At 55.2% G+C, this 25,291-nt stretch overlaps 2 protein-coding genes across 3 annotated transcripts; one reads left to right on the top strand and one right to left on the bottom strand.

Moving 5' to 3' along the window:
- Positions 1–443: 443 nt before the first annotated feature.
- Positions 444–22,554, top strand: RIPPLY1 (ripply transcriptional repressor 1). Of its 2 annotated transcripts, none has more exons than XM_005285708.4 (6): positions 444–592; positions 15,096–15,227; positions 17,424–17,702; positions 18,489–18,564; positions 21,095–21,165; positions 21,610–22,554. In XM_005285708.4, exons 3-6 carry the CDS (start codon positions 17,596–17,598, stop codon positions 21,869–21,871), a joined length of 516 nt encoding a protein of 171 aa, XP_005285765.2. In that variant the 5' UTR covers positions 444–592; positions 15,096–15,227; positions 17,424–17,595; the 3' UTR covers positions 21,872–22,554. The 2 variants fall into 2 exon arrangements, with proteins under 2 accessions (XP_005285765.2, XP_065412507.1); XM_065556435.1 differs by lacking the exon at positions 444–592 and adding an exon at positions 1,859–1,998.
- CLDN2 (claudin 2) lies at positions 3,232–4,833 on the bottom strand. The gene has a single exon (XM_005285693.4). The coding sequence runs from the start codon at positions 4,666–4,668 to the stop codon at positions 3,979–3,981; it is 690 nt and encodes a 229-aa protein (XP_005285750.1). The 5' UTR covers positions 4,669–4,833; the 3' UTR covers positions 3,232–3,978.
- Positions 22,555–25,291: the final 2,737 nt, after the last annotated feature.

Here is a 25,291-nt window from a genome sequence, read left to right as displayed (position 1 = left end):
CGGCTCATGATTGCTGTGTATTGCCACAGCCCCTACAGATCTCAGCCAAGATCAGGGCCCCTTGTGGTGTGTTGGGTGGTGGTAAGGATGGTCCTTACCCCCAGGTACTGATTTTTCCATAAGGGAATGGTCCTCACCAAGGATGAAAGTGGATTGAAACTGGAATGGGATCTCTCACTACGCCAGCCAAAGAGGAGGGGAGTTTTGCAGGAGTGGTGTTTACCCAAGCCAGAGAGAGGAGGGGGAGCTGCACTCCCCTGCTCCATCGTCCTTTGACCCCGGTCCATGTTGTGAAAACACTTGGGTTCCCTCACACTGGGAAACTGTCTCTGATCATGATGGGGTGGAGGCTGCCACAGGGTGCAAACCTGCACCTTCTGCTTTTCCACTCACCTCCTGGACTCATCTTCAGTTGCTAGAAGTGACTGGTGTATGGGAGGAGCAGACAGAGCAAACCTGTGAGTGACAGAGCGGTGCAGAGACAGTGCAGCCAGACAGATGACAGGCCCCGGACTAGAGAAGACAGGCACCGGCCCTCAGCATGGAGAGGGAGACCAGAACCTCTGAGCCTCCTGGAGCGGGGCCTGACGAGGTAATTGCTATCCCAGGTCTGGGGAGCACTGGAGTGTTTGCCCTGGGAAAGAAGGGTGCCCCTGGCTTTGGGCTTTTATTTAGCGAGGGATAATGTGATGTTCTGATGCACAGGATTGCTCAGGGGGATGGAGTCAGTGGCCCATCTGATCTGCCAATGCCAGTCACATCAGGGATGCTCCGCACCTGTGCGATTCCTTCTCACTGGAGGAGCTTTCCTGCAGACCCCGAGCAGGGATCATTTCACACGTGGGCCTGGAAAGCCTTGTTGTGTATCCTGGGTAGTGTTGCTGTGTATGGGGATGCGGGGAGGGCCGTACTACTTGAGTGACTGCTTGGGGCCCTGCATGCCTGTGGACGCATCCCCTCTCCCCCTCAGCTTGCTGTTGGAGCCTGTGGCCAGAGCAAGAGGCAACGCGCGTTCCGATTTGGGCAACATGGGGTCCTGGGCTGGCGCAGCAGAAGGCTGCACATGCTTTTTGCCCGGAAGAGTAGCCAAGGCAGAGAGAGGAAGGGTTGAAGCATGGAGGGTGCTGGGGAAGAAGAGTCAGTGTCCGAGGGGAAACCAGGCAGTGTCTTCCAACCTCAGCATCTGGAAGGGGGAATTTGCTGCCAGTGAGCACTGAAATGGTCATTGCTAGCACAGGTCTTTCTGGATGCCCAGATCAGCCACCCCCTGGGGCTGGTGTGGGAGTGTTTGTGAAGTCCCTGTGTGTTTCCATTGTAATGTGGAAACCTTCACACACACAGGACAGCAAGGCTATCACCCCCGGGGCTATGCTTCTAAATCCCTAGTCAGGGCCGGCTCTAGGCACCAGCAAACCAAGCACGTGCTTGGGGCAGCACATTTTCAAGGGCAGCATTCTGGCCATTTTTTTTTTTTTGTGCTCTGGCAGCAAAAGCCTAGAGTCGGCCCTGGCAGCAGCAGCACGTTGTGTGCGGGGGGTGCCCTGGGGCAGCTGCAGTTCGCACCGCGGGGGAGCAGTGCCCACACCTTGTGGCTGGGCCGGGCAAGCTTCGAGCGGGGGACACTCAGGCTGGGGGACACCCCACAGGGCACACGGAGCCACCTGCAGGTGCCGCAGGGTGGCCGCCCCCCAGCGCTGCAGCCGGGGCTGGGCAAAGCGGCCCAAGCCGCCCAGGGACTGTGGCAGGGCAGCCAGAAGCAGCAGCTGCAGTGGGGCCATAGAGGGCGGGGCACTGTCGGGCGGGGCCTGTGTCCCGCTCTCCAGGGCTCCGCTGCCTCTGGGACTACCCTGCCCCTGCTCCTCAGCCCTCTGCCGGGGCAGTCCCCCGGCTCTGTCGTCCCGGGTCCCGGCCGGTCCTGGAGGTGGGAGCCCTGGGCTGAGGTGCGGCCTGGGAGCCCCGCTGCTTACCCCAACCCTGCCAGCGCCGGACCGGCTGGAGGTGAGGGGGGAGCGGGCAGAGTCATCACTGGTGGGGGGGAGCCCAGGGCTGGGGCAGCAGGGGGTGCGGGGGTGGGGGAAGAGAGAGCCCAGGACTGGGGTGGCAGGAGGTGCAGGTGGGAGGGGGGAAGAGAGAGCACAGGGCTGGGGTGGGAGGCAGCCAAAAATGTTTTGCTTGGGGCGGCAAAAAAACTAGAGCCGGCCCTGTCCCTAGTCTCCCTCCTGCCCCCCATCACACACACACACACTCACTCAGCGCTGTGTGCAGCTGCCGTCCTCCACTGCTGAAGAACATGGGAAGGAGCTTTCACTGGAAGCCCTCAAGGCCCATCAGTCATCCAGCAAGGGTTGCTGCTAGGCAAGGAACGCCCTCTGCCCTCCGCATCCCAGCGCCTTGAGCTGGGGAATTCCAGGCTGTTCTTAGACTAGCTTTGCCTGTGGGCTCTGAATTAACAGCAGTGAGTGACGCATGGGGCGTCACACAGAGCTGTTTGCCCCCCGCACATGCCGGGAGGGTCTCTAGTAGGCTCATGTGAGGAGGAGCCCACCAAAGTCCTTAATAACAATACTGTGTGTTTGTTGAGAGACCCTTCAGTCGAGGGTCTCCAGGCATTTACCATGGGAGGTGTTAGCCCTGTTTTACATGGAGGAACGGAGTCTTGCCGAAGGTCACTAGGCTTAAGCTCAGGCATTCCTGGCTCCCCGGGCCCTGCTCCATCCACTGGACCATGCTGCCTTTCTGCTCCCTGCGAATCTCTGGCAGGACTGGTGCTGTGCTCCCAGAGGTGACAGGGTTGTGCTAAGGTATCTGCTCCCCACACTGAGTTCCTGTCGCCTGTTTATCTCAGGGCCCATTTCTGCTCCCCGAAGGTCGGTGGGTATTTTCCCACTGAGTTGAGTGAGACCAGAATCGGGCCCTTCCTGAGCAGCAGCCTGTCTTCTTTTAAATCTGTTTGTTTACCCGGACCATCTGCAAGGGGCCGTGGCGTTCCCATGCCCGAGGGTCACGGCTCTTCAAAGCCAAACACAGAAACAAGCACAGGATTGCATGGGGGGTTGGGTTTGGGGCTCCCAGTCCCCTTTGAAATATGCCTCCCAGCCTCTGCCCTCTGGTTGGGCAGCAAGTGGGTGGCTGTAATGGGCACAAGGTGGCCTGGCCCAGCGTGGGTGGGGTTCCCTGGGGGTGAGGGCAGAGCCCCTTCGGCGCAGAAGGAAAGCTAAGTCAGCTTCAGCATGACTGTAACACAGATTTATTGCAACGCCTCATCATTCTTGACCCACGGGGCCATTCAGCAAATGTGCTGCTCCTGGAGAGCTGCTGCCTCTTCCCCTCCCCCTCCCCAAACCACTCCTAAGTACAGTAAGTGCTTCATGGCCAGTCCCAGCAAGCTCACCCCTAACTGGCCGCCCTGTCAAAAGCTCTCCCACCCTCTGTGTGACTGCACCCTTCCCGTCTTCCCTGTCCTTCACCTGCAGGCGGGTGCCGTTGGCAAACATGCCCCTTGTTCTGTGTCCAGTGCACATGAGCATGCAGGCCAGTGACCACTTGCGAGAGCCAGGTGCTGGGGCCGAGTTCCACAAGTCCATCTGTTGCTGTGCCGACTGACCACTCACTGGTCGCTTGGGGACGGCCATCTGGGATGCTGCTCTTCCTCTTGGTGCAGAGGGGGGTTCCCAATGGAGAGCGCTCCCCTGGGCTTGTGGTTTGCTGCCTGCCACTTGAGGGGGCTATGGCAGAAGGCCAGAACCAGCCTAGTCCATGCGAGCTGCTGAGTGCTTTGTGGGAGCATCGGTCAGTCAGTGGAAATTGGGATTCAAGGACAAGTGTATGAGAGAGACGAGCTCAAGTGATTGGCTCAGCCTCTCCTCTTACCTCCCCCAGTCCAGTCCTTCTGAGTGGCCCCCAAGGCAGATGAGGTACCATTCAGGGTTTAGATACCGACTGCCCTGCTGCTGGGGAGTTGGCCATGCCTTGGGGCTCCTACACGTACCCCGTCAGGTTGTAGGCATTGAACTCACTCTTAGGTTTTTGAGTATGGCTGATGGACGGCCGGGGGGTCGCCAGGGCTTTGGATTGGTAGGCGCTCTGGTAGGCTGTCTCAGACTCCCGGGGCGGGCAGGATGCGGAGAGTATGCAGCCGCCAAGGAGGGTGAGCAAGGCTGAGACGATGCCCAGGTACATCGCCTCCCCCATCTCATACTTGGCACTGTCTGGGATGAGTGGGTTGTAGAAATCCCGCAGCACCACGTGGGTGTTCCACACCATGGGGATGAAGCACAGCACGCCCCCCAGGATGAAGATCACCCCCCCTGTCACTGCTACCCTGTCCTTGGCAGGGGAGCCCTGGGCGAAGATGGTGCACTTCATCCCCATCACGGAGACAATACAGGCCAGCGAGGAGATGGCGCAGGAGGTCACCATCAAAGCCTGAGAAGCCTGGATGTCGGAGGGCAGGGACAACAGGGAGTTGTAGATATCGCACTGGGTGATGCCAGTGCTGTAGATGGCACACTCCATCCAAAGGCCCTTGGTGAAGCCCACCGCCGTCACGATGCTGGCACCGATGTAGGAGCTGTTCTTCCAGTTGGGTAGGAGCGTGGTGATCACGGTGCCCAGCAACCCAAGCCCCCCCAGGATGAAGCCCACAAGCTGTAGCCCGACCGAGACCATCTTCAGTTGCTCTCCTCACCTGGCTGTGGCTGACTGCTCCTGCCTTTCCTTGCCGGCTGCCTGGCTCCTCACCACTAGCCCTTTTCCTGTCTTTCTGTTGTCCCAGCTCTTAGAGAGCAGCTCTGCGGTCTGGGCTCATCTCCTCCCCGGTCCTTGTATGCTAGGTCTGTGGGGCTATCTATGTGGGGGCGGGAGAGAGGGGAGGAGAAACTCCCTGGAAGAAAAAAAAATCCATAGCAGATTAAATATTGACTAGAGACTCCTGAGAGATGCCAAGTGCCCTTTCACCTTCGCTATCATTCCAAACAACCTTTTGAGAGAAAAAGCCCCCCAAATAATAAACTCTGCCAAGGGAGTCTAAATGTGCCTTGGTGGCAGGGGCCTGGTGAAACACCCACCCGCAGGAATGTGGGATGAATCAGAGCTTTGCTTCACATCTCCATGTTCCCTTCCAGCCCAGCTGCTGGATCAGCAGCTCGTGGCATGTGCCATTGCATTGCCTGAGCTGGGGCACCCTGCGATTAGACGCTCTCTCTCTCCCACAGGCTGGCAGGGGAATTGTTCATGGCTGCCCACAGATCCTGACTTCTCCGGCCCCCGGTGTTTGAGAACACCACCTCCCCGGAGTCATCTCCGCCAGCCATCGCTAATGTCATGAACGTAGGGAAGGAGTGCGCTGTAAGTGCCAGGCCAGGGCCCAGCTCCCTGCCAGGCCAGGCCAGTTTGAGCAGTAGTGCAAAGGCAGCCTGAGGGGTAGTGCTGTCAGGATGCAAAGCCCTTCAAAATGGAGACCCTCTGTCCCTGCTCTGAGGTTCCACTCATCTGGGATGACTCCACCTCGGTCCCTAGGTTCAGCAGTGACTGGGCCAGGGAGGAGGCTGTGTGTTTCCCTCCTGGAGAAGATTCCCTAGGCTCCCTCGCTGACTGCCTGATGGGAACAGCACTAGTGAGAAGGCGCAACTCCAGTACGCTGTCCCTGTGAGCCCTGCTGTGGTGTCTCAGGTGACAGCAGAGACCTGACCCTGAAGGAGCTCACCCTTCGGAGGTGAGGGGACAGCTCAGGTCTCCATGTCCATCTCATCCTGGGCTCTCTCAGACTGCTCCCCACCCTAAGCTACAAACCTGTCTCCTCTGGGGTGTGCAGCTACTCGGCCCCTGCCTGGCATTCGCTGGCCAATTCAGCACTTCTTAATGCTGTAGGAGCAGAATTCATTTCTGCTGGGGTTCCTGCCACTCCTGGTGTATACAGCACAGCAACACATAGGCCTCTGAGCACTGGGATGGAGGGAGGAAAGGTCCCTCAGCCCCCATGCTTCCTACTCTCCAGTTATGTTCTCTGCGGTGCAGGGCTCGTTCTCCTGTTCCATGTGGTGTTTTCAGGTCCTGCCACCCCAGATGGCTTCGGCTGAGCACTGAGGGGAACCTTGCCCCCTGTCGCACTAGCTTAGAGTCCAGTAGCTAACACAATCCAGTTGGGAGGCTCCCAGGGAAATGCCAGAGAGCAGCGGGACAGCCCTTGGGAGTGGATCTGATCACCCTGCTTGTTCCACTTTGGGAAAATCTTTATTTCGAATTCAGCCCCTTTCCCTCTTAAAACATCTTCTGAATAAGCCCATCCCTTTGAAATCAGTTGGCTCCCCAGTGGGTTTGGGGCTACATTTGGGGGTCACTGCAGTTCTGAGCTTGAGACATAGCGTGCGCCAGCGCCTCGTGGCTGAACCCCCCAGAACCTCAGACCGCGGGGGAGGAGAGCAGGCTGTGTTTAGGATCGCTTCCTAATCTTTCCTTGGAGGGGAAGCTGAGACATGTGTGAGAGGACAGGGGCCTGAAAAGGAATGACATCATCTGTGAATTAACTGCTGCAGAGACATGCTTTGCTTTTTGTCTTTGGTTTCGTGACCAAGCAGGGCCCCAGGCCTCCAGCAGGGGGTGCGCTATTGCCTAGTGACACCTGCAGCTCTAACCTGGATTGTCACATTCGTGGGGAGAACTTAAACTTGCTGATTGTGTTGGCCAGGTGCACTCCTTTCTCAGGCTGGGCTTTCCGGGTGCCAGGCAAGCCCTGTCTGCTAACAGCCTGGGCCAGAGAGACACCTCAGTTAAGTGACTAAGACCTGGGATGTGAAGTCAGAAGAGCTGGTTTCTCTTCCTGCCTCTGCTAGTAAGTTGCTGTTGACCGTGTGCAAGTCACTTAGGCCAGATGTGGGCAGCTGGAATTAATGGGTGAGTTGAGACGCCTAGGGCCTGATTTCCCAGGGTACTTAATGCCCACGTCTCTCCTGGCTACCAATGGTGTCTCCAGCTGGCACCTAAAAAATGAAGATGCCTGAGTTGGTGGAAATGATATTTTGAAAATGTTGGTAGCCACCTGTCTATACCTCGATATTCCCATCCCCAACCCAGGGGTCTCCCTGCTCAGGAAAGTGCTTCGTAATCTGCAAAGGAAAAGCACCACCTAAGTGCAAAGTGTTTATAATAATGTCAGCCTAGGAGAGGTTCTGTAACTGTCCCAGGGCACTAGGGTGAGCCACGGCTGCTGATTTCAGGTGGAGAGAGGGATCCTTTTGTTAGCAGCCCCTCACCTGGCACAAGGAGGAAACAAACTGAACATCAGTGCAGGCGCCCACTGCTTGGCAATAACAATAGCCCAGGCTGGCATTGTGAACGGTCCCTAAGGACTCCTCTTGTTCTGTACTCATGCTGCTGTTCGGTGCTCTGCTGGGGTATTTCTCCAGCTGCAGCCCCTCTCTTGGGCCCTCCATTGTGTCTGGCTTCTGCCAGGCCCCTCCCAGCATGGCATGACAACATGGACATGTAGCCTGCTGCATTGTGCATATGCTTCTGGAGTTTTGCAGCAAATCAATGTCTTTCCCCGTCTGTTCCAAAAATCCCCACGGGTGCATTCAGAAATGGGGGCTGGCACCCCTAAAAGACACAACCATTGCAGGCCAGCTGCCTCTTTCCCTGGGAAAGTCAGCAGCAGGCTTCAACAGTAAGGTTGCCAATTTTGGTTGGATATATTCCTGGAGGTTTCATCACGTGACATAATCTTTAATTAAAGATTAATCTTTAATTCCTGGAGACTCTGGGATGATCCTAGAGCAGTGGTTCCCAAACTTTAACAACCTGTGAACCCCTTTCACCAAAATGTCAAGTCTCGTGAACCTCCTCCTAAAAATTAATATTTCCAGGGATTTTCTCCTTCACCTGAGTACAAATTATAAAAGCAGTGATCTTGGAAATACAAAATTTGTTTTTATGACATGCTTATTACACACTATTTATTATTAATTATTATTTATCATTACAGTATTTTTATTACATTATGAAAACGGCAACACTGTTCCAAGATCTCACTTTTGTAGCTTGTATCACTTTGAATAAGCCTGTTATAAGACAAGGCTCCTATGTTTCATCAAGGAGTATCAGATGTTAAATAGCATGAAGGTATGTAAGAAGCCAACACAAAGCGTTCCTCTTATACAAGCATTCAGGTCTTGAGCAGTTCAAGCAAACAACACACGTTACAACAAAGCTTAAACTTGTTCTTCATAATACTTTTAAAAACAATACAAGCTGCCTATTTAATTTTAAAAACAGCAAAAATATCCACCTCCCTTTCCATTTCTTATAAGTTGCCTTGAAGTTTAAATCTCCTCAGTGTGATAGAGATGCTTGCTTTGATCTGCTTAGCTCTTGGAAGTCCAGGGGCTCCGGGCTGCTGGCCCCGTGCTGCCCGGGGTCCCTAGGGACAAGCTCTGTCCGCCATTAGGGATTTTTTCCCCGAGAACCCCCTGTAACATTTCGCGAACCCCCAGGGGTTCACAAACCCCAGTTTAGGAACCATTGTCCTAGAGGATTGGCAACCCTATTTGAAAGCAACAACCCGAGAGATAATAGAACGAACCAAAAGAGCCTCTGGCCTGTCCCCTTTCCCTCAGAACTGCCTCTTGATCATTTTGTTGCAAGTTTTCCCAACATGTCTTTGTTTCCCTCCCTGTCACCAGTGCCCCCACTCTCCAGCCCAGCAGTTTGATGATATCCCTGCTGTCTACCTTTGGTATTTCTATTCAGCACATCACTCTAGTATCTTGGCACTGCCCCTGTTGGTCCCAAGGCATTTCACTGGTGCCAACTGTCTGGGTCGGATCCCAGCTCTGATGTGATCTCTGGAGATGACTGCAGCGTGGACTCCAAAAGTGGAGTAGACATGTTTGTTCAAAGGTCTGGTTTAAGCCCTGCCAAGTGACATAGGCAGAGCTGCATCCCCTGTCCCTGAAATGCAGCCAGGAAAAGAATCATAGAATTGTAGGACTGGAAGGGACCTCAAGAAGTCATTTAGTTCAGTCCCCTGCACTCACAGCAGGACTAAGTATTAACAGGGCCGGCGCTTCCATTTAGGCGACCTAGGCGGTCGCCTAGGGCACCAGGATTTGGGGGGGGGCGGCAATTCGGCAGCGGGTCCTTCACTCACTCTGGGACCCGCCGCCGAAGTGTCCCGAAGACCAGGAGCGCGGAAGGACCCCCCTGCCGCAGAATTGCCAACGACGACCGGGAGCGCGGAAGGACCCCCTCCTAGGGCGCCAAAAACCCTAGAGGAGTGTTGAAAGCCGGCAGCAGCCTGTACGTATGGCTCAGCGACGCTCCTCGAGTGCATTGGGACTGGGTCAGGCCAGGCCAGGAAGTGAAGAAAGGAACGAGGGGAAATCTCATATAGACAAACTGGCACCCAGAGAAAAATGCACAGGGGCTGAAATGCTTACCAGAAATACAGGACCTGGAGGGAATGACGGAGTAGCCCAGTGGAGATTGCACAGGGGGCATGAGTATCCAAGTGCAGGAAAACCATGTCTCCTCAGGACAGGGCGAGCAGAGAGCAGACTGGGGCCCAGGGGATAAAGGATTTCTAGTGGTTAACTGTAGCTTTGCAAAATCCATGGGCAAATCTTAGCCTGGGGTCAGAGGCTTATTCCAGATCAGAACTAAACCCTTGAGAGGATGCAAAGCATTGAGGAGCTGGGGATACCTTTTTGTTTGTCCCCTCCCCCCCTCCCAGATTAATTAAAAATGTAAATATTTGGCAAAGGGGTTTGGGGTTTATTGCCCATGTGATTTCGTGGGGGGTGGGGTGGGGCAGGGAGGACAGAGCAAGAGGATGGTTTGGGGCAAACAACTGCAAAGCTGAAAAGTGCAATTCCCTGCAGAGTTTGGGGTGCTGATTTGGTGCAGCCTCCAATCTGTGCTAAAGTCGGAAACTGACTAGGCATGGTGTGACGCAGCTGGTGAGAGCTGCCCTTGGTGGTGGTGGAGAGAGGGTGGGACTCTTACTGGTGAATATAGGATTGCCCCTAAACCTACAGAGCTGATTTTAGATAGCAGCATCCCATAAGCATCCCTTTGAATTGTCTCAGCCAGTGCATGGGGAAGCATCTTGAAACTGAAGGTGAATTAGACATAGTGGTGGCAAAATGTAAGAGTTCTTGAGTCAGTGCAGGTGTCGTTCTGCTACTGCTCTCGTACCTCCATCCCCACATATGCATCATTGTGCCTCCATTAGATCCTCTGGTGGCATAGCCATCAGCACATGGGTTTTCCTTGGAGAGCTGCCATCAAGGCACTGGCCAGCCGCAATCCCACTTAGCTTATGGGCTCAGATTATCAAGATCAAAGGTCACAGGGATACTGCTGCAGGCCTGGTACTTCTGTCACCAGTGTAATGGCAGATCTGCTGTAGATAGGCCAGGGCTCTGCAAACTCTCAGCCCCATGGGGTGTGAGAAATCCAGACCCATCAGGCATGCGGAAAGGGGGTGTATGACCCTGTGACCTTTGTCTGACTCTGGACCACAAACTCCGAAGTGTGCTGCGTCCAAAGGTCTGGAGAAGTGACAGCTAAGCAGAGTGTGCCAACACCTTCCCCGGCCAAGCTGTCGCCTGTGAAAAGGGCAAGAGAGACCATTTGGGAGGCTGAGGTGTGAAGTCTCCCATTTAGGCTACACTTTCCAGACTCCTGTCCACTCCGCTGATCCTATCTTTGCTGGTGCTAGTCATGAGATGGGTGAACGCTGCTACGGCGTCCTGGCAAGTGTGATCAAAGAATTGCTGCACTGACAAAGCAGCCGGTATGGCCATACATCAGCCCTGTCTAACCTCAGGCTTGGGGTTTTCCCAGGGCCTCAAACCTGCATCCAACTCGGAGGCTCTTTCGTGCAGCAGCTGTGAAAGTGACACTGAGTAGCAAGGAGGAGGGATCGAGAGAGAGCCCTGTTAGGAAGGCTGCAAAGGAGAGCGTTGGTGAGCTCTTGAGACCTGCTGTTGGTGGGAGTTGCTGAAAGTCGGGAGCTGGCGTTTTAAAGAATTCCTGTCAGTGTTTTTGCTTTGTCAAGAGAAGCTGTAGGGCCAGGGGAGTGGTCACCATCCCTAGGAAGCCAGGCGGTACATGGCGGGAATGCTCGAAGCAATTGGGCTGGATCCCATGACAGGGCAGGTTGCTATGGTGTGCAGTTGTCAGGCCCCCCTCACGTGACCACAAGTTGATTTAACGAATAGTTTATAGGGTGCTTTAGAGCCCAGGTAAGGGGACAATGTCCCTGAACCAAAGAGCTTGCAAACTACAACAGCCAAGTCTAGACCAAGGGAGGTGGAGAAGGGCTGCAGTCGTGATGGCAAAGGGATTGAGCTGGGGTGTGCGCGTATGGCTTGTTTGTACCATGGTTGTTGTATAAAAGATAATTTGAGCGGGGGGGGGGGGGGAGAGGCGGGCAGGTGTGGGCAGGGAGGCCAAGCTGTGGGGTGGGTGGGTAGGGGTAGAAAGCTAGCCAGGCATGTGAGGTTTGGCTGGAGTGTCAGGGGAGGGAGGTTTCCAGATGTCACAGGGTGACTGGGCCCTTGAAGAGGGAGCAGGGGCCAGTGCACCGGGGCTGCTGACCTGCTGCGCCATTGGCGTTTACAGGGAGGCACTGGGGCCTTCGTAAAGAGGAATGAGGCAGAGGGCTGCAGAGGCTCCTGTGAGGCTCCTGCAGTCTGCAGAGAGCTGCTACCCGGGGAGCCCGCTCAGCCTAGAGAGGTAAGGGCTGAGAGCCAGGTGAGCAGGACTCGAAAAGACTGGAGCCAGGGAGGGCTAGGAGTGGCTTGCCAAGGCAGGGAAGTGCTGCAGAGAGCAGATCAGGGGAGAAAAGAGAAGCCCCAGGACTGAGCATTGTTGTGTGATTTAGGCCATTAAATTAGATCCTGGGAGAAGGGGTGCTCCTGGACAAAAATAAAGCCTGGGGGGAGTTAATAAGGGGTGCAAAGCGGAGGCAGACTGCTGCTGATGCACACCAGGCCAGAAAGGGGGTGCTGTAGGGCAGGCATGCCATTGTAGAGCACCCACTTCTGGCCTGCTGTGGCTCGGCAACGCCCTGGCTCAGCTTGTGGGTTCTCTGCCCAGGGCTAGCCTGTAGGGCCTGATTCTCCATAATGCTGGGCAGCTGTGTCTCCTGCTGACTCCAGGTGGAATTACGGGTGCTTAGCCCCTCTGATTGTCAGGGTCGAAGCTGCTGGCCGGGAATGAGCTTGGGTTTGGTACACAGGGCACGCCAGGGGGATGGAAGGCTCTGTATTAGGAGGAGCATGTGTCCCCACACCACCAAGCATTGTCCCAAGACAACATTGACAGTGGGCCAAGTCATCCAACTGGGAGAATGCGTCCATTCCTCCTGAGCAACCCTACAATAACAACTCAGGTTCCTGAACAGGACGGAGGAAAACAAGCTGAAAGGCAACAGTTGTCCATCCGGTATCAGAAACAATGGGGAGGACAAAACGGGGTCTGCGCCCACTGAAGTCGATGGCAGAGCACCTCATGCTGGCAGTGAGAGCAAGATCGAGTCCTGGGCGAGGATGCCATGGCTAAGGCTGGAGTGTTCCCACACAGAGCTCAGCAATGCCCAGGGTGTGTCAGCTCAGCGCTCGCTCGCTTTACTCCAGGGCAGGCCCATGTTTTCCTAACCGCCCTCTCACATCTGTGCACCTCACAACCTGTAATATATTTAGTGTCCTAACGCTCCTGGGAGGCAGGGAAGAGCTGTTATCCCCACGTCTCCCGAGCCCTCTGGTTTGTGTGTGCAAATGGCATTTGCACGTGCAGCCTGGCTAGGCAGACCCTGATGGCTGGAGGGAGGAGCGTGAATGCACACGCAAGCTGGAGTGCCCCTAAACACAGATCCTCAGCATTGTAAACTGGAGCAGAGGGAATCCTGAAAATCTGCGCCATGGTGTCCGTCTGTCTGGTGCGTACAAATATCCCCGATGTGGTCCCCCCAGTGTAACAAAGGCGACGGGGCACTCAGGCTAGTTCCCAGAGGCTGCAGGGCTCTCTGGAGCAGGGTAGCGGGGAGGGGAGGAGGACGGGGGATCTGGACTGACTGGCTGAAATACCTCTCTCAGCAGCAGCCTTCTCCGCCCTCCCCAGGGTTTGTTATTCTAAGACTCCTGGCCCAAATGAGAAACAAATGGGGAAATGTAACAAGCCCTGCACAGGCTGCCGTGCAGGCAAAGGCCTAACCACCATCACAAATGGGGGGCAGAGGGGAGCCCCGGGGGTGACAAATTGTGTTCTCCAGAAGGGCCCAGTGCTCGTTCCCAGAGCCGGAGCATTTGGGACAGCTGGACGCAGAAGGCAGAGGCTGGACGGGACCATTTGCTCTTTTCTTTCCTTCTCCCACGTTGAAGGCATCTTGGGAGAGGGGGCTGACCTGTGACCCCACTTTGCCTCCTGCCCCCATCCCCACCCTACGTGTGTTTCTAATCCGGGTCTCACCTGATGATGAGAATAGCAAATGGGGAAGAGGCAGATCATTGGAGTTGGGTCTCCTGGGATAAAGTGGGGCATCCTACAGCATCATGTTTAGGTTGCTTTTATTTACCTCTTTGCACGCCCTGTATTCTACATCGGCCAGGACCCATGTGCTTCTTGGCGTGACGCTATGCTGAGGCTGAGGGGATAGTTGCTGACTCTGTTTCGAAGTGAATGACAGTTAATCTGCGGTTAGAATGAGGACAGAGAATGGAGGAAGAGGGGTGGGAAGCAACTGGCATGGAGTCCCCACCAAATCAGACCCTAAAACGGAACATCCCTGGAAAGAGGGTTATTTTCCCTGCTGTACGACACCCAGCGGCAGCTCTGCACAATGGGCCTTGTTTGGAATCAGACGCATGCTGTTTCCCTGCCTGCCTGCATCAGTTTCCCCTCGTCTCAGCTGGCAGATGCATGATGTGAAGTTCCCCATAGCCCAGGCTCCCGTATGAATAGCCGCATGGCACCCCAGCCCCAGGGAATGGGGATGGGGGAGAGATCCAGCACAGAGGAGGTAACATTTCTGGCGTTACAGCACCTGAGCAAACACAGTTGGGAGGGGGAATAACCCCCATGACTCCCAGAGGCTGAGCAGCACTGATCCCCTAAATGTGCCACAAAAAGACCAGAGCACAGGCCCTTCCTGTTTGGAATCAAAGGGCACTGGAGCAGCCAGCATGATGGGGGGGGGGGGGGGGGTTGGCCAGGGCTGGGGTCCCGTCCATGCACTGAATCCCCAAGTTCTTTCCCTTGATTATTTCTGTCGAACAAGCAGCAGGAGCTGGGTCGCCTCCATGGCAGGCTGCTGTGTGAATGGACAGGTGGAAGGACAGCACCAGTCCAGTGGCCACGTGGGCCCAGAAAGGAGACGTCTCCTGGCCGTCAAAGCTCCCACTGACTTGCAGTGTCCTTGAGCAAGTCACATAGGCTCCGATCTTCAAACAAATTTAGGCACCTAACTCCCATTGAAATCCCCTTTCCATGGGAGCTAGGTGCCTAAATACCTTTGAGGACGTGGGCCTTTCCCTCCCCATGTCTGAGCTTCTTCCACTGTAAAATGGGGCTAACAACACAGCCTAGCTAATGATTTTATACTGCTGTGCTGCCCATCATCCTTGTATGTGGGCACCTTCCATATGAAATTGACAGCAATAGGGAAGTTGCTAGGGGACTTGGAATCTCTGGCCTGGCTCCTTTTGAAGTGTCTCATCTCTGCTTGGGCTACCCTTTGGTTTGGTTTATTGATCTCCCCTTTGTAAAGGGCAGGGACAGCTGCAGCTGGCGAGTTCTCTGGTAATGGTAGATACTGTTGGGGGGTAAACTTTAAATGATCCATGTTTTACAGAGCTGAGGAGTAGCTTGTACCAAGAAATCGAGTACCGAGTATTAACAATCAGACACGAGCGAGCTTCTGCACTGAAAGCAGGGGCTGCTTCAGAGCTTGAGACTCTTGTATGATCATTGGGTGTGATGCACACTTTATAGCTAAGCAGCATGCTCAGTCCTGCAGTGCTCAGCTCAGAAATACTCACGACAGGCATTTTCCGTAGTTGGATTGTCCATAGGATCCTTTCCCCAACTTCTTGTTCCAGGGCCAATGATTGCTTTGCCAGGAGCAGTGGCCAGCCCTAAGGTCAGAGCCGCCTGTTGAAGTCAGATCCCTGCTCTGTGACCAAGGACAGGAAAGAACCGGGGTGCTGGCTTCCAGACATGCAGCCTCGGAGGTGAGTGAAAAATCAGCTGCCACAGTGAGGAAGGGCCCAGCATGCGCCTGACTTGATACAGCTCCGAAGGGGAGACCGTGCCCCCAACCCAGCATTAGACTGTCTCAGGGCTTGCAACGCTCAGCGATTTAGGTGTGCCATGTGCAAAGTCCCTCCCTGCATATTTGTCCGGGCTGTGCTAACTCAGCAGGGAAAATTCCCTCCAACTCCTTCCTCCTGGCCCAAAGCTGGGGCTGGGGGAGTGGGGGCTGTGGCCCCAGCCTGGCGGTAGTGATTTCCCAGGGCTGGGTGAAGGGGAAGCTGGCCTGGCTCAGGGCGGGAGGTGGAGATGTCACTGTAGAGTCAGTGTTAATCAGAGGCCCGTAACAAATCCTATTAAAGCTTCATTAGGGCCCCTTTGGGGCTATAATTATCAAAGGCTCCCTCTGGTGCTGCAGATACTAGAGCAATGCCTCCTCAAGGCCAGATGGGAGGAGTCGGGTGACGGGCAGACCGGGAAGCAGAGGGGCGTGGGGCTGTGTGAGACACGGGGCCTGGTTGGTCCCAGCCTCATGCCCTGTGCAGCATATCCCCTGTACGCAGTGGGGGTGAGCTGGTGACGTTCGGCCCTGGGCCAGTTTTGCACGCCCTTTGCACTGTCAATGAGAAGGGGTGAGGTGGGGGGGGGGTGAGTGGGCCCAGTGCTGGGAAGGCAGCTCTGGCAGGGGCTTAATGGAGGGTGCATAGACTGTCCACCCTGGGCAGGTGAGAGGGCTCTGCGCAGCTGGTCTGCCAGGAAATTCCAGAGTCCCGCTCCCCAGGGAGCCCCTGCTAACGGCCCAGCACCTGCTGGCAATGCCCAGCTGAAAACAAGCTCATTTAGGGAGACGCACAGGGCGCCCTTAGCAGTGGTATAGCCTCACGCCAGGCTGGGAGGGCAGAGTGCTTGGGAAAGAGAGTCCCTCCTGCAGAGCCGTGGGGCTGGGCAGCTGGCTCCCTGAAGGTCCTGGAATACACAGAGCTGGACAAAAGCAGGGCCTGTAATCCCCAGCTGCAATGGGGCTGCCCCATTGGTTACTCCTGCTGAATTATCCATCCCTCTCTTGCCAGAGCACACAGGCCTAGGGGGATCTGGCTGCCTTGTGCTGCCCCAGAGGTACCAGCTGCCTGTTTCTCCCGCAATCATAGAATCATAGAATATCAGGGTGGAAAGGACCTCAGGAGATCATCTAGTCCAACCCCCTGCTCAAAGCGGGAGCAATCCCCAACGAAATCATCCCAGCCAGGACTTTGTCAAGCCTGGCCTTAAAAACCTCTGAGGATGGAGATTCCACCACCTCCCTAGGTAACCCATTCCAGTGCTTCACCACCCTCCTAGTGAAATAGTATTTCCTAATATTCAACCTAAACCTCCCCCACTGCAACTTGAGACCATTACTCCTTGTTCTGTCATCTGGTACCACTGAGAACAGCAATCAGGGATGCAGCTCAGCCCCGGAGGAGGAGGATCCAAAGTGTAGCTTTCCCTTGCAGGGCTGCTCCCTGCGCTCCTACATCCCAGACAGCAAATCCTTTTGACTACGTGCATCTAGGGTGACCAGACAGTAAATGTGAAAAATTGGGACAGGGGTGGGGGGTAATAGGAGCCTATATAGGAAAAAGACCCCAAAATCAGGACTGTCCCTATAAAATTGGGACATCTGGTCACCCTACGTGCATCCAGCCCTGCACAGTGCTGCTGGGGCTGAATCTCTGGGCTGCCCTGGCGCTGTCCAGCCTGCAGAGCAGTGGCCTGACCTCAGTGCAATCAGAGCAGGGACTCTGAGCCCAAGGCCCGACCCTGCCCTTTGAGTGTCCCTGGCAGCCAGATGGGCCCGCAGTGAGAAATCTGCCATCAATACCAAGCCAGGCCTGCTTCCCTATTTACTGCTTTGTTACAGCCCTGAAATCTCCTCCCCTCCTCTGTTCCTTGCCCCCCTCCCTCCCTCCCTCCTCCCTTTCTTTCCTTCTGGCCCTCTCTCCATCAGCTGTGCCATCCTGCACAGACCCATTTCCTCCCCATGTTACTGCCCCCCCGCCCCCTCCCTTAGGGTAATGGGGACAAAGCTTCTAATCACCCTCATTAATTGTCCCCTCCCCGCTCCCCCTGACCCCCTGGAGCATTTCTCACAAATGGTGTCTAACTTTTCCCTTCTGTGTTTTGTTTTTCCACTGAAGCTGACAATGTCCCCCCAGCCTCCCGCTGAGCTGCTGTTTACTCAACTGGGGCATGCTGGACACCCTGGGACCTCCTGCTCTCCCCCCTTCCCCAGCCCTGACCAGGCCGGGAGGGCTATAAAGGTCTCCTAGGACAGACCAGAGAAAGAGACCTCGCTCCTTCTTCGCCATCATGGAAGCTTCTGTCCCCACTCCCCTCGGGCTGGCTGGCTGGCTCCGGGGCCCCCTGGGTGCCTGGGGCTGCGGGCGCCCTGTGCAGGGCCGAGAACAAGGCGGAAGGTAATGAGGATCTTATGGCCACAGTGCCCCTTGCCCGCTCTGTGGCTGGTGCAGCTGAGTCGGGGGAGACGGGGCTGGCAGAGGGGGGAGCATGGTGCTCCGTCTCGCTGCTGTTGGCAAAGGGGCGAGGTTTTTTTTTTCATACGGAACGCGGTGCATCTGTCTGTGATTGTTAATAAGGGGTTTGTACTTCTCTCCCCTTCTGCCCTGGGGGCTCAGAAACAGGCCCCCCAATCCCCATGTCCAAACCCACCTCCCAGATGGGGAAACTGAGGCCCAGAGGGAACACCTTGAGGCCTTGCCAGAGGATCAGGATGCAGGGACTCTCCTGCTGTCACCGCTAGCCCTTAACCCCTGAGCTCTACTTTTGGGGGAATGTTAGGGTGGGGGCTGCAGTGCAGTGCTTTCCCCTGCCCCCCCATCCCTTGGCACTGCAAAGCGTAGGGCTTCCGAGGCTCATCCTGTGAAGCCGCTGGCAGTCTGGGGGCAGGGTCTGCCCACAAACAACAAATCCCCCAGAGTGCGGGAGGTGGAGAGCTGGGGACGGGCTGTGATTGTGTGTGGATGAAGGGGTGGGGGGCTGCAGGATGAGGGATCTTAGTGCTGAGAACACCCTTGCCCTGTGTGGGCACGCAAGCGCTATGGGCCTGCATTTGCCTTGGTGCTTGTGCAATGCTACGGCTCTCTCAGCTGTTACGAGCTGGGGCTTCTCAGCACAATAGCGCCCTGGGCCTGCCGACCATTGACTGGCCCACTCCAGCCCCCTCTCCTTGTCTCACTTCGCAGATCCCCATCTCTCTGGAGACCCTGGCTTCCCACTGCAAAGGACCTGTGCAGGCAGAACAGGGACCAGACAGACCCGGTGAGTTTCACCCTCCCTGATCAGAGGGTATCCAGCTCGGCCCAGCCCTAGAATTCACCCGGTCCCTCTGGGGCTTAAGGTGGGTCTGAGGGTGGGGTTGGGTGCTCGCCCTTCACCTCTGCAGATCTCTGCATCATAGCTTCCCTAGGCTGAGTAGCCTCGTTTCCGAGACATTTTCCCTGGGTTCTTTTGCCGGCCCCAACCCCTGGGGATATTGCATTCAGCTCTGGGCCCCAAACTGCTAGTCGTTGTCCAGCAGGGACTGATTGGGGCTCCAGGGAGCTGGCCTTGGGTGACCTCCAGCTCTGTTTCCATGAGGCCCAGGGCTTCAGCTCGCCTGACTGGACGCACTGCAGAGCGGGAATTCAGGATGGAGCTCATGGGAAGCTGCCTGGCTGCGAGATCGGGGGACTGGGTGACTGGCTCTCAGGGGAGATCCATCCCTCAGCACTTTTTTACAGCTAGGGTTGGACAGCACCTGACAGGGCCAGATCCTGTGCTGGCCCCAGGAGATGGACAGGCTGAGCTGCTGGGCCTTTTCCACCTCTAACCTGTGAGCTCCACGGGCTCGCTGGGCTGCACACAGGGACCACTCGGGGGCAGGGGCAGAAAAGGACTGAGGGGGGCGTGAGGTGGGAGCCAAGCAATGTTATTTTGAGTGCAGGTCCTGGCATCCTGATGCATGGGATCCATTCACATCCCACTGGAGGCTAGTGGACAGACCTCCCCCGGCTGGCACCTCCGGGAGGGTGGGGGGTGGGGCAGACCTCCCCAGCTGGTGCCCCCTGGAGTCTGATGGGCAGATCCCCCTCACTGGTGACCCCTGGAGGGTGGCAGGCAGACCCCCCTGGCTGGTGCCCTCTGGAGGCTAGTGGACAGAGCCCCCTGACTGGAACACCCTGAAGGATGGCAAGAAGCCACTCCCTATGATGGCATCCCTGGAAGCTGGTGGGCAGACCCTCCCCCCCCGGCTGGTGCCCACTGGAGGCTAGTGGACAGAGCCCCGTGGCTGGAACCCCCTGAAGGATGGCAAGAAGCCACTCCCTATGCTGGCATCCCTGGAGGCTGGTGGGCAGACCCTCCCCCCCCGGCTGGTGCCCATGGCAAAATTAAATCAGCTAGAGCTTTGTAAAAGGTATGATCCCTCCGTGTTTGGGCTATGAGCCCAACTCTTACTACTGGGGGTAAGGACGCCACTCTCCCTGCGGGGAGGTTAGTCCCTCACCACCTGCTTGCAGGATCTCCCTCTGCAGCAGCTGGTGCTGAACATAAGAACATAAAAGCGGCCATACTGGGTCAGACCAAAGGTCCATCTAGCCCAGTATCCTGTCTACCGACAGTGGCCAATGCCAGGTGCCCCAGAGGGAATGAACAGACCAGGTAACCATCAAGTGATTCATCCCCTGTCACCTATTCCTAGCTTCTGGTAAACAGAGGTTAGGGACACCATCCCTGCCCATCCTGGCTAATAGCCATTGATGGACCTATCCTCCATGAACTTATCTAGTTCTTTTTTTAACCCTGTTATAGTCTTGGCCTTCACAACATCCTCTGGCAAGGAGTTCTACAGGTTGGCTGTGCGTTGTGTGAAGAAATACTTCCTTTTGTTTGTTTTAAATGTAGTGCCTATTAATTTCATTTGGTGACCTCTAGTTCTTGTGTTATGAGAAGGAGTAAATAACACTTTCTTATTTACTTTCTCCACACCAGTCAAGATTTTATAGACCTCTATCATATCCCCCCTTAGTCGTCTCTTTTCTAAACTGAAAACTCCCAGTCTTATTACTCTCTCCTCATACGGAAGCCATTCCATACCCCTAATCATTTTTGTTGCCCTTTTCTGAACCTTTTCCAAGTCCAGTATATCTTTTTTGAGATGGGGCGACCACATCTGCATGCAGTATTCAAGATGTGGGCATACCATGGATTTATATAGAGGCAATATGATATTTTCTGTCTTATTATCTATGCCTTTCTTAATGATTGCCAACATTCTGTTAGCTTTTTTGACTGCTGGCTCCAGCCAGAGACAGGCCACGTGGACCTAGCCTCTGATCTAGTCTGATGAGGTGGGTGAGGTCATATCTTTTATTGGCCCAACTTCCCTAGGTGAGAGATATTAAGATAATAGAAGACATGGCCTCACCCACTTTGTCTCTCTGATCTCCTGGGGCCAACCCTGCTACAACAGCACTGCAAGTGGCCGATCTTTGATCTAGGCTGGTGGGTCCTGTGTGCCGGAACTGCCCCTGCTTCCCTTGAGAGATGATCCCATGGCCCAAGAGATCCACTGGCAGGCCAATCTTTCCTGCTAGTCAAACTAACTTTTCCTTTGCTTAGTTACATCCTATTCTTCCCAGCTAGAGACCCTCGGGCTCTCCCAGTGTACCTACTGCATCCCCCGTCCCTGCCCCTGGAATCCCATCAGTCCCCACAGGGATCCTAACTCGCCCCATCCCCCATGTTGGGGGGAGGCTGCAGTGTAGGTGCTGAAGGCATGGATCCGAATTACTGTTCTGTGTTTCCCAAGGCCTGCGGCAGTGAGATGCTGGTGGATGGTGGCTCAGGCAAGGCATCAGCACTGTTCCGGCACCCCGTCAGGTACGTGCAGCCCACAGTGCCGGTGCGCAGGCTGCTTGCTTCTGTTCACTGGGGCGGGTAACCAGCGCTCATGGTGCTGGCTAGAGTGGAGCGTCAGCTTTGTGCACTTAGCTTGGCCAACGCCCCACTGGCCAGCCCTGGAGCACCCCCCTGCTTGGCCAGTCCCACCCTGCCTTTGCCCCATAGCTCTGCCTTTGCCCCGCAAGCCTGCCTTGCAGCCCCACTCCTGCTACTCTACCACTGGGTTCCCCACACACAGCTGTGCTGATGCCCCTCAATCCTCAGCCCCACGCAGCTGTGCCGATGCCTCTCACTCCTGACCTGCAGCCCCCTGCTAGCTCAGTGCTGGGCCCCATGCAGGATGTGCTGCCCCTTTCACACCCCTGGGCTTTCCAAAGAGGAAGCGAAGGAACCTGTATTTCTCAAGTGTCTTTTTCCCCACAGACTCTTCTGGCCCCGCTCCAAGTCCTTCGATTACCTGTACAGTGAGGGGGAGAAGCTGCTGGAGAACTTCCCCGTGCAAGCCACCATCAGCCTCTATGAGGACTCTGACAGCGAGGAGGAGGAAGAGGAGGAAGGCTGGGGGGAGGAAGGGCAGGTGGAGGAGTGGGGGCAGCAGGCGGAGGAGTCTGTGTTACAGCAGGAGGCAGGCTGCCATCAGGGGCCAGCTGGGGTCAGCCAGCCAATAAAGCTCTGTCTGAAGTGACCCTCACAGTGCCCAGCTCACCTGGGCAAGACTCAGCTGTGGGGATAAACGCCACACAACCTTCCCCGGTGCTGCCGGTAAAGAAGTTTGCCAGAGACTCCACCCCAAGGTGCCAGGACCCTGGTCCTTGCCATCCTATACCAGTGTGTGTGTGTGCGGTGATGGGGGCCAGAGGGTTGTTTGGAAGCATTTTCAGGTCTCTCCATTAGGGGGCACAGTTCAAATCCGGGGGCTGCAAAACTCCAAGATGGTCCTGCTGGAGGCGAGAGGCCCCCTTGCCTGTCCCAGGTGAGCAGTCAGAACTCGGGGCGGCTGGGGTAAGTGTCTGCCAGGGAAAGGACTCTCCCATTCCAGACCACGACGTCCCCTGAGCAATGCCTGCCTAGTGCTGCGGAGTGGGGCTGGGCCGAGGGCAGAGGCCAGCTTGTCCTACTGCACCAGCCCCTTTGGGAGCCCGGTGAGGGGTCTCAAAGAAGAAGCCTGCCCAGACAACGCTGCGGGAGCTGGGCTCAGAGTGAGTGTTCCAGCCTGCTCCCCATAACCCCGATGGGGTATCTGCCCTCACTGGAGGGCGCTGGTGCCCAGGTGGAGCTCAGCTGTGCCCCTGGGTTTTAGTCTGTATGTTCTGGTGGTTAATGTACAGCAGGGCATTGACGAGTGAAATAAAGCGTGTGATGCTCTAACATCAGGGTTCATGGCACTCTGGAGTCCATGGCCAGGAAACCGGCCTACCATGGGGAAGTACCATGGACACATGTGTGACTGAGGGAGAGGGCTGTGGGTGGGGGAATGACCTGGTGGGAGCAGGGCAGGGTCATGAATGTGTCCAACAGAAGGTGGGGAGGAGGGGACGAGAGGGGCCCCACAAGGCAGAGGGAAGTGCCAGATTAGCAGATACCCCCTTGCTCCAAGGTCTGACTGCTGTCCTTGGAGCCGGGCACAAGATTATGGCATCTCCGACCTGCACCTCTGTTTGCAGGGGGCAGGCGGCTGATAGCCAGTCTCTGGGTGGGGCGAGGACTATATTGTTGGCCAGTCCAGGTGCCAATCTGTGCTCTGACCTGGGACACCCTCTCCGTTAGCACTTGGGGGCAGGTGTCATAAGGCAAGGACAGTGCAGCCCTGCAGGCTAACAGGGCTGGGGCAGGCTGCAGGGGGTGCCAATGCCCGCCACTACACCAGTGTTGCCATGCGGTCGGGCTCAGAGCAGAATCTACAGTGGCATTCAGGGACAGGAAACTCTCATTTTATGTCAAACTGCTTAAATATCCCCATCTAGTGGTCGAATGCAGCACAGCCCAGAGCCACAGAGGGGAACCACGCCTGCCCATTCTTCACTGCAAAACTAGCTGTGACTTGCTGAACTAATAGCGTGACAGCAAGGTCTAGTGGTTAAAGCTTGCACCGGGAATCAGGAGATTCGAGTTCTAGTCATGCTGCTAGAAGATGCTGCTGAATTGACTGAGGGGTGAGCATATTTGCTGTTTGAACATCCAATGCCCCCATCTCCTCAGACCCATTCCCCACTCCCACCTGCCTCTTTTTCAGGCTGGCTCTTAGGGTGAGTGAGCAGGCTCATAGAGGGGATGAGGGTCACGTCTGCTGAGGATGCCCAGCGCTGGGTCCACGCATGCATTTGCAGCAGCTTAACTAAAGTGGCTGCAATGTGACCACACCAGTTCGACTGGTGCAATGTCCATGTAGACAAACCCTGGGGAAGGGTGATCTTATCCTAGAGTCAAAGTGCCTTCTTCTGAGTGTTCTTAAGTCAGGAGCAAATCAGAACAGGTGAAACAGGTGTCCATACACAGATCTACACTGAAATAACAAGAGGTGGGACGCCAAAGCCGGGTTGTGGTTTTGGTACAAGTTCAGGTGTCAGCCCTTCCCGAGTCATAGCTGCTGCCTCTGTGTACAGAAATGAGCTTTTATGGGCAGCCCTGCAGAGCCACCCTAGCTCTGAATCTGTTCTGGCTCCAGGATCTTCCATGCCATTGTCAGCTATGTTCCAGCTGCAGAATCTTTAATCCTGCTGGGGATCCATGAGCCAGGAAGAGCCCAGCTTGACTCTCAGATCCCCAAGCCTCTGGCTGCCAGAAGCTGGGACTGAATGACAGGGGATGGATCACTCAATAATTGCCCTGTTCTGTTCATTCCCTCTGAAGCATTTGGCACTGGCCACTGTTGGAAGACAGGATACTGCGCTAGATGGACCATAGATCTGACCCAGTATGCCCATTCTTATGTTCTTATAGGTATTAGTATTGTTATAAGGGTCCCAGTTCTAAAACACAGCCTCCAAACAAAAACCTATGCTACTTGTAAACTGTAATGAAAACTCCAGGACCTCTAATTGATACCCATCCTAATTATTGTGCTGTCAGGCCTTTTAAAAATATTAGCAGCTACTGACACCTGGTGGACATTAGGCGTATTGCACTTTAGTTAACATTTTACTGTAGAACTGGAGATTATGTGAACCTCTTGAACTATTTCTTGAGTTGGCAAAACCCATTCGAGTTCACAGACCTTTCCTTCTGTCATTTAAGAGCATGGATCCCCTCTCAGTTTGATTCAGCTGGGGAAAATGTTGATTCCTAGCTAATAGGCAGCTTATGCTCTCCATATTATGCACCAATCACCGATACCCTCAATTTAAACAACACTTTACTGTTCCCCTTTAAATCAATGTTTCTTAGCTACAGTTGTGTGGACCCTGCCTCCTGCACTCCCATAGTAAGGGCCTCATTTTATATGTCAAAAATTGAATCCTGCACTCTAGTCTCCACCTAAAGTCTGAGAATCAACCTGGGTTTTATGTGACTGGTAGGGTTGGTTCCTCTGAGGTACAAAAAAACAGGACATCAGGGATGATCTTGAGGCTAAACCCATAAACCTAGACAGCTGCCAGAGCGTACTGAGCCCCTTTATAGATTCTCCCAGGACAGCTACCTCAAACAAGGGATGATCCTGGGAAAACCTGGACAAGTGGCAACCCTCAGGACTGGAAGGGACCTCCTTGGTCATCAGGTCCAGTTGCCTGCTATCGCAGGCAGCTCTTTCATATTATCCTGTTCATAAATATACCAAGCTCCATTTTAAAACTAGTCCTTATTGGGACACTATTCTGGAACCTCCCTCACGTGATGGTTAGAAGCCTTCTAATTTCCAGGCTAAGTTTATTTGTGGCCAGTTTATCCCCATTTCCTCCCTGGTGTTGTTGTAAGAGCCTTAGATGATAGACACTGTAGAAGTGCAGAGCACCATCAGTCATCATCGTTTTAGTTATTTATAAGCTGCGACATGTGGTGCTCGGACCAACTTTTGGAGCTTGGAAGTGTTTGGTTTGAGCACTTCTCTGTTGTTGTTAGCAGCAGCACCAATGCTGGGTCAGAGCTCAGCTGGCAGTGGGATGCGCTA

Source organism: Chrysemys picta, chromosome 9 (genome assembly GCF_011386835.1).
Source record: "Chrysemys picta bellii isolate R12L10 chromosome 9, ASM1138683v2, whole genome shotgun sequence".
NCBI lineage: Eukaryota > Metazoa > Chordata > Testudines > Emydidae > Chrysemys > Chrysemys picta.
The sequence above is the reverse complement of the archived record's forward strand: the minus strand, read 5'-3'. Positions and strand labels throughout refer to the sequence as shown.

What these genes read in the sequence shown, in the direction of transcription:
- RIPPLY1 (XM_005285708.4), top strand. Translation starts at nt 17,596, where the DNA reads ATGGAAGCTTCTGTCCCCACTCCCCTCGGGCTGGCTGGCTGGCTCCGG. An exon ending in GGCCGAGAACAAGGCGGAAG is followed by an intron (nt 17,703 to 18,488) that starts GTAATGAGGATC and finishes CTCACTTCGCAG; the next exon opens with ATCCCCATCTCTCTGGAGAC. An exon ending in ACAGGGACCAGACAGACCCG is followed by an intron (nt 18,565 to 21,094) that starts GTGAGTTTCACC and finishes GTGTTTCCCAAG; the next exon opens with GCCTGCGGCAGTGAGATGCT.
- CLDN2 (XM_005285693.4), bottom strand. Translation starts at nt 4,668, where the DNA reads ATGGTCTCGGTCGGGCTACAGCTTGTGGGCTTCATCCTGGGGGGGCTT.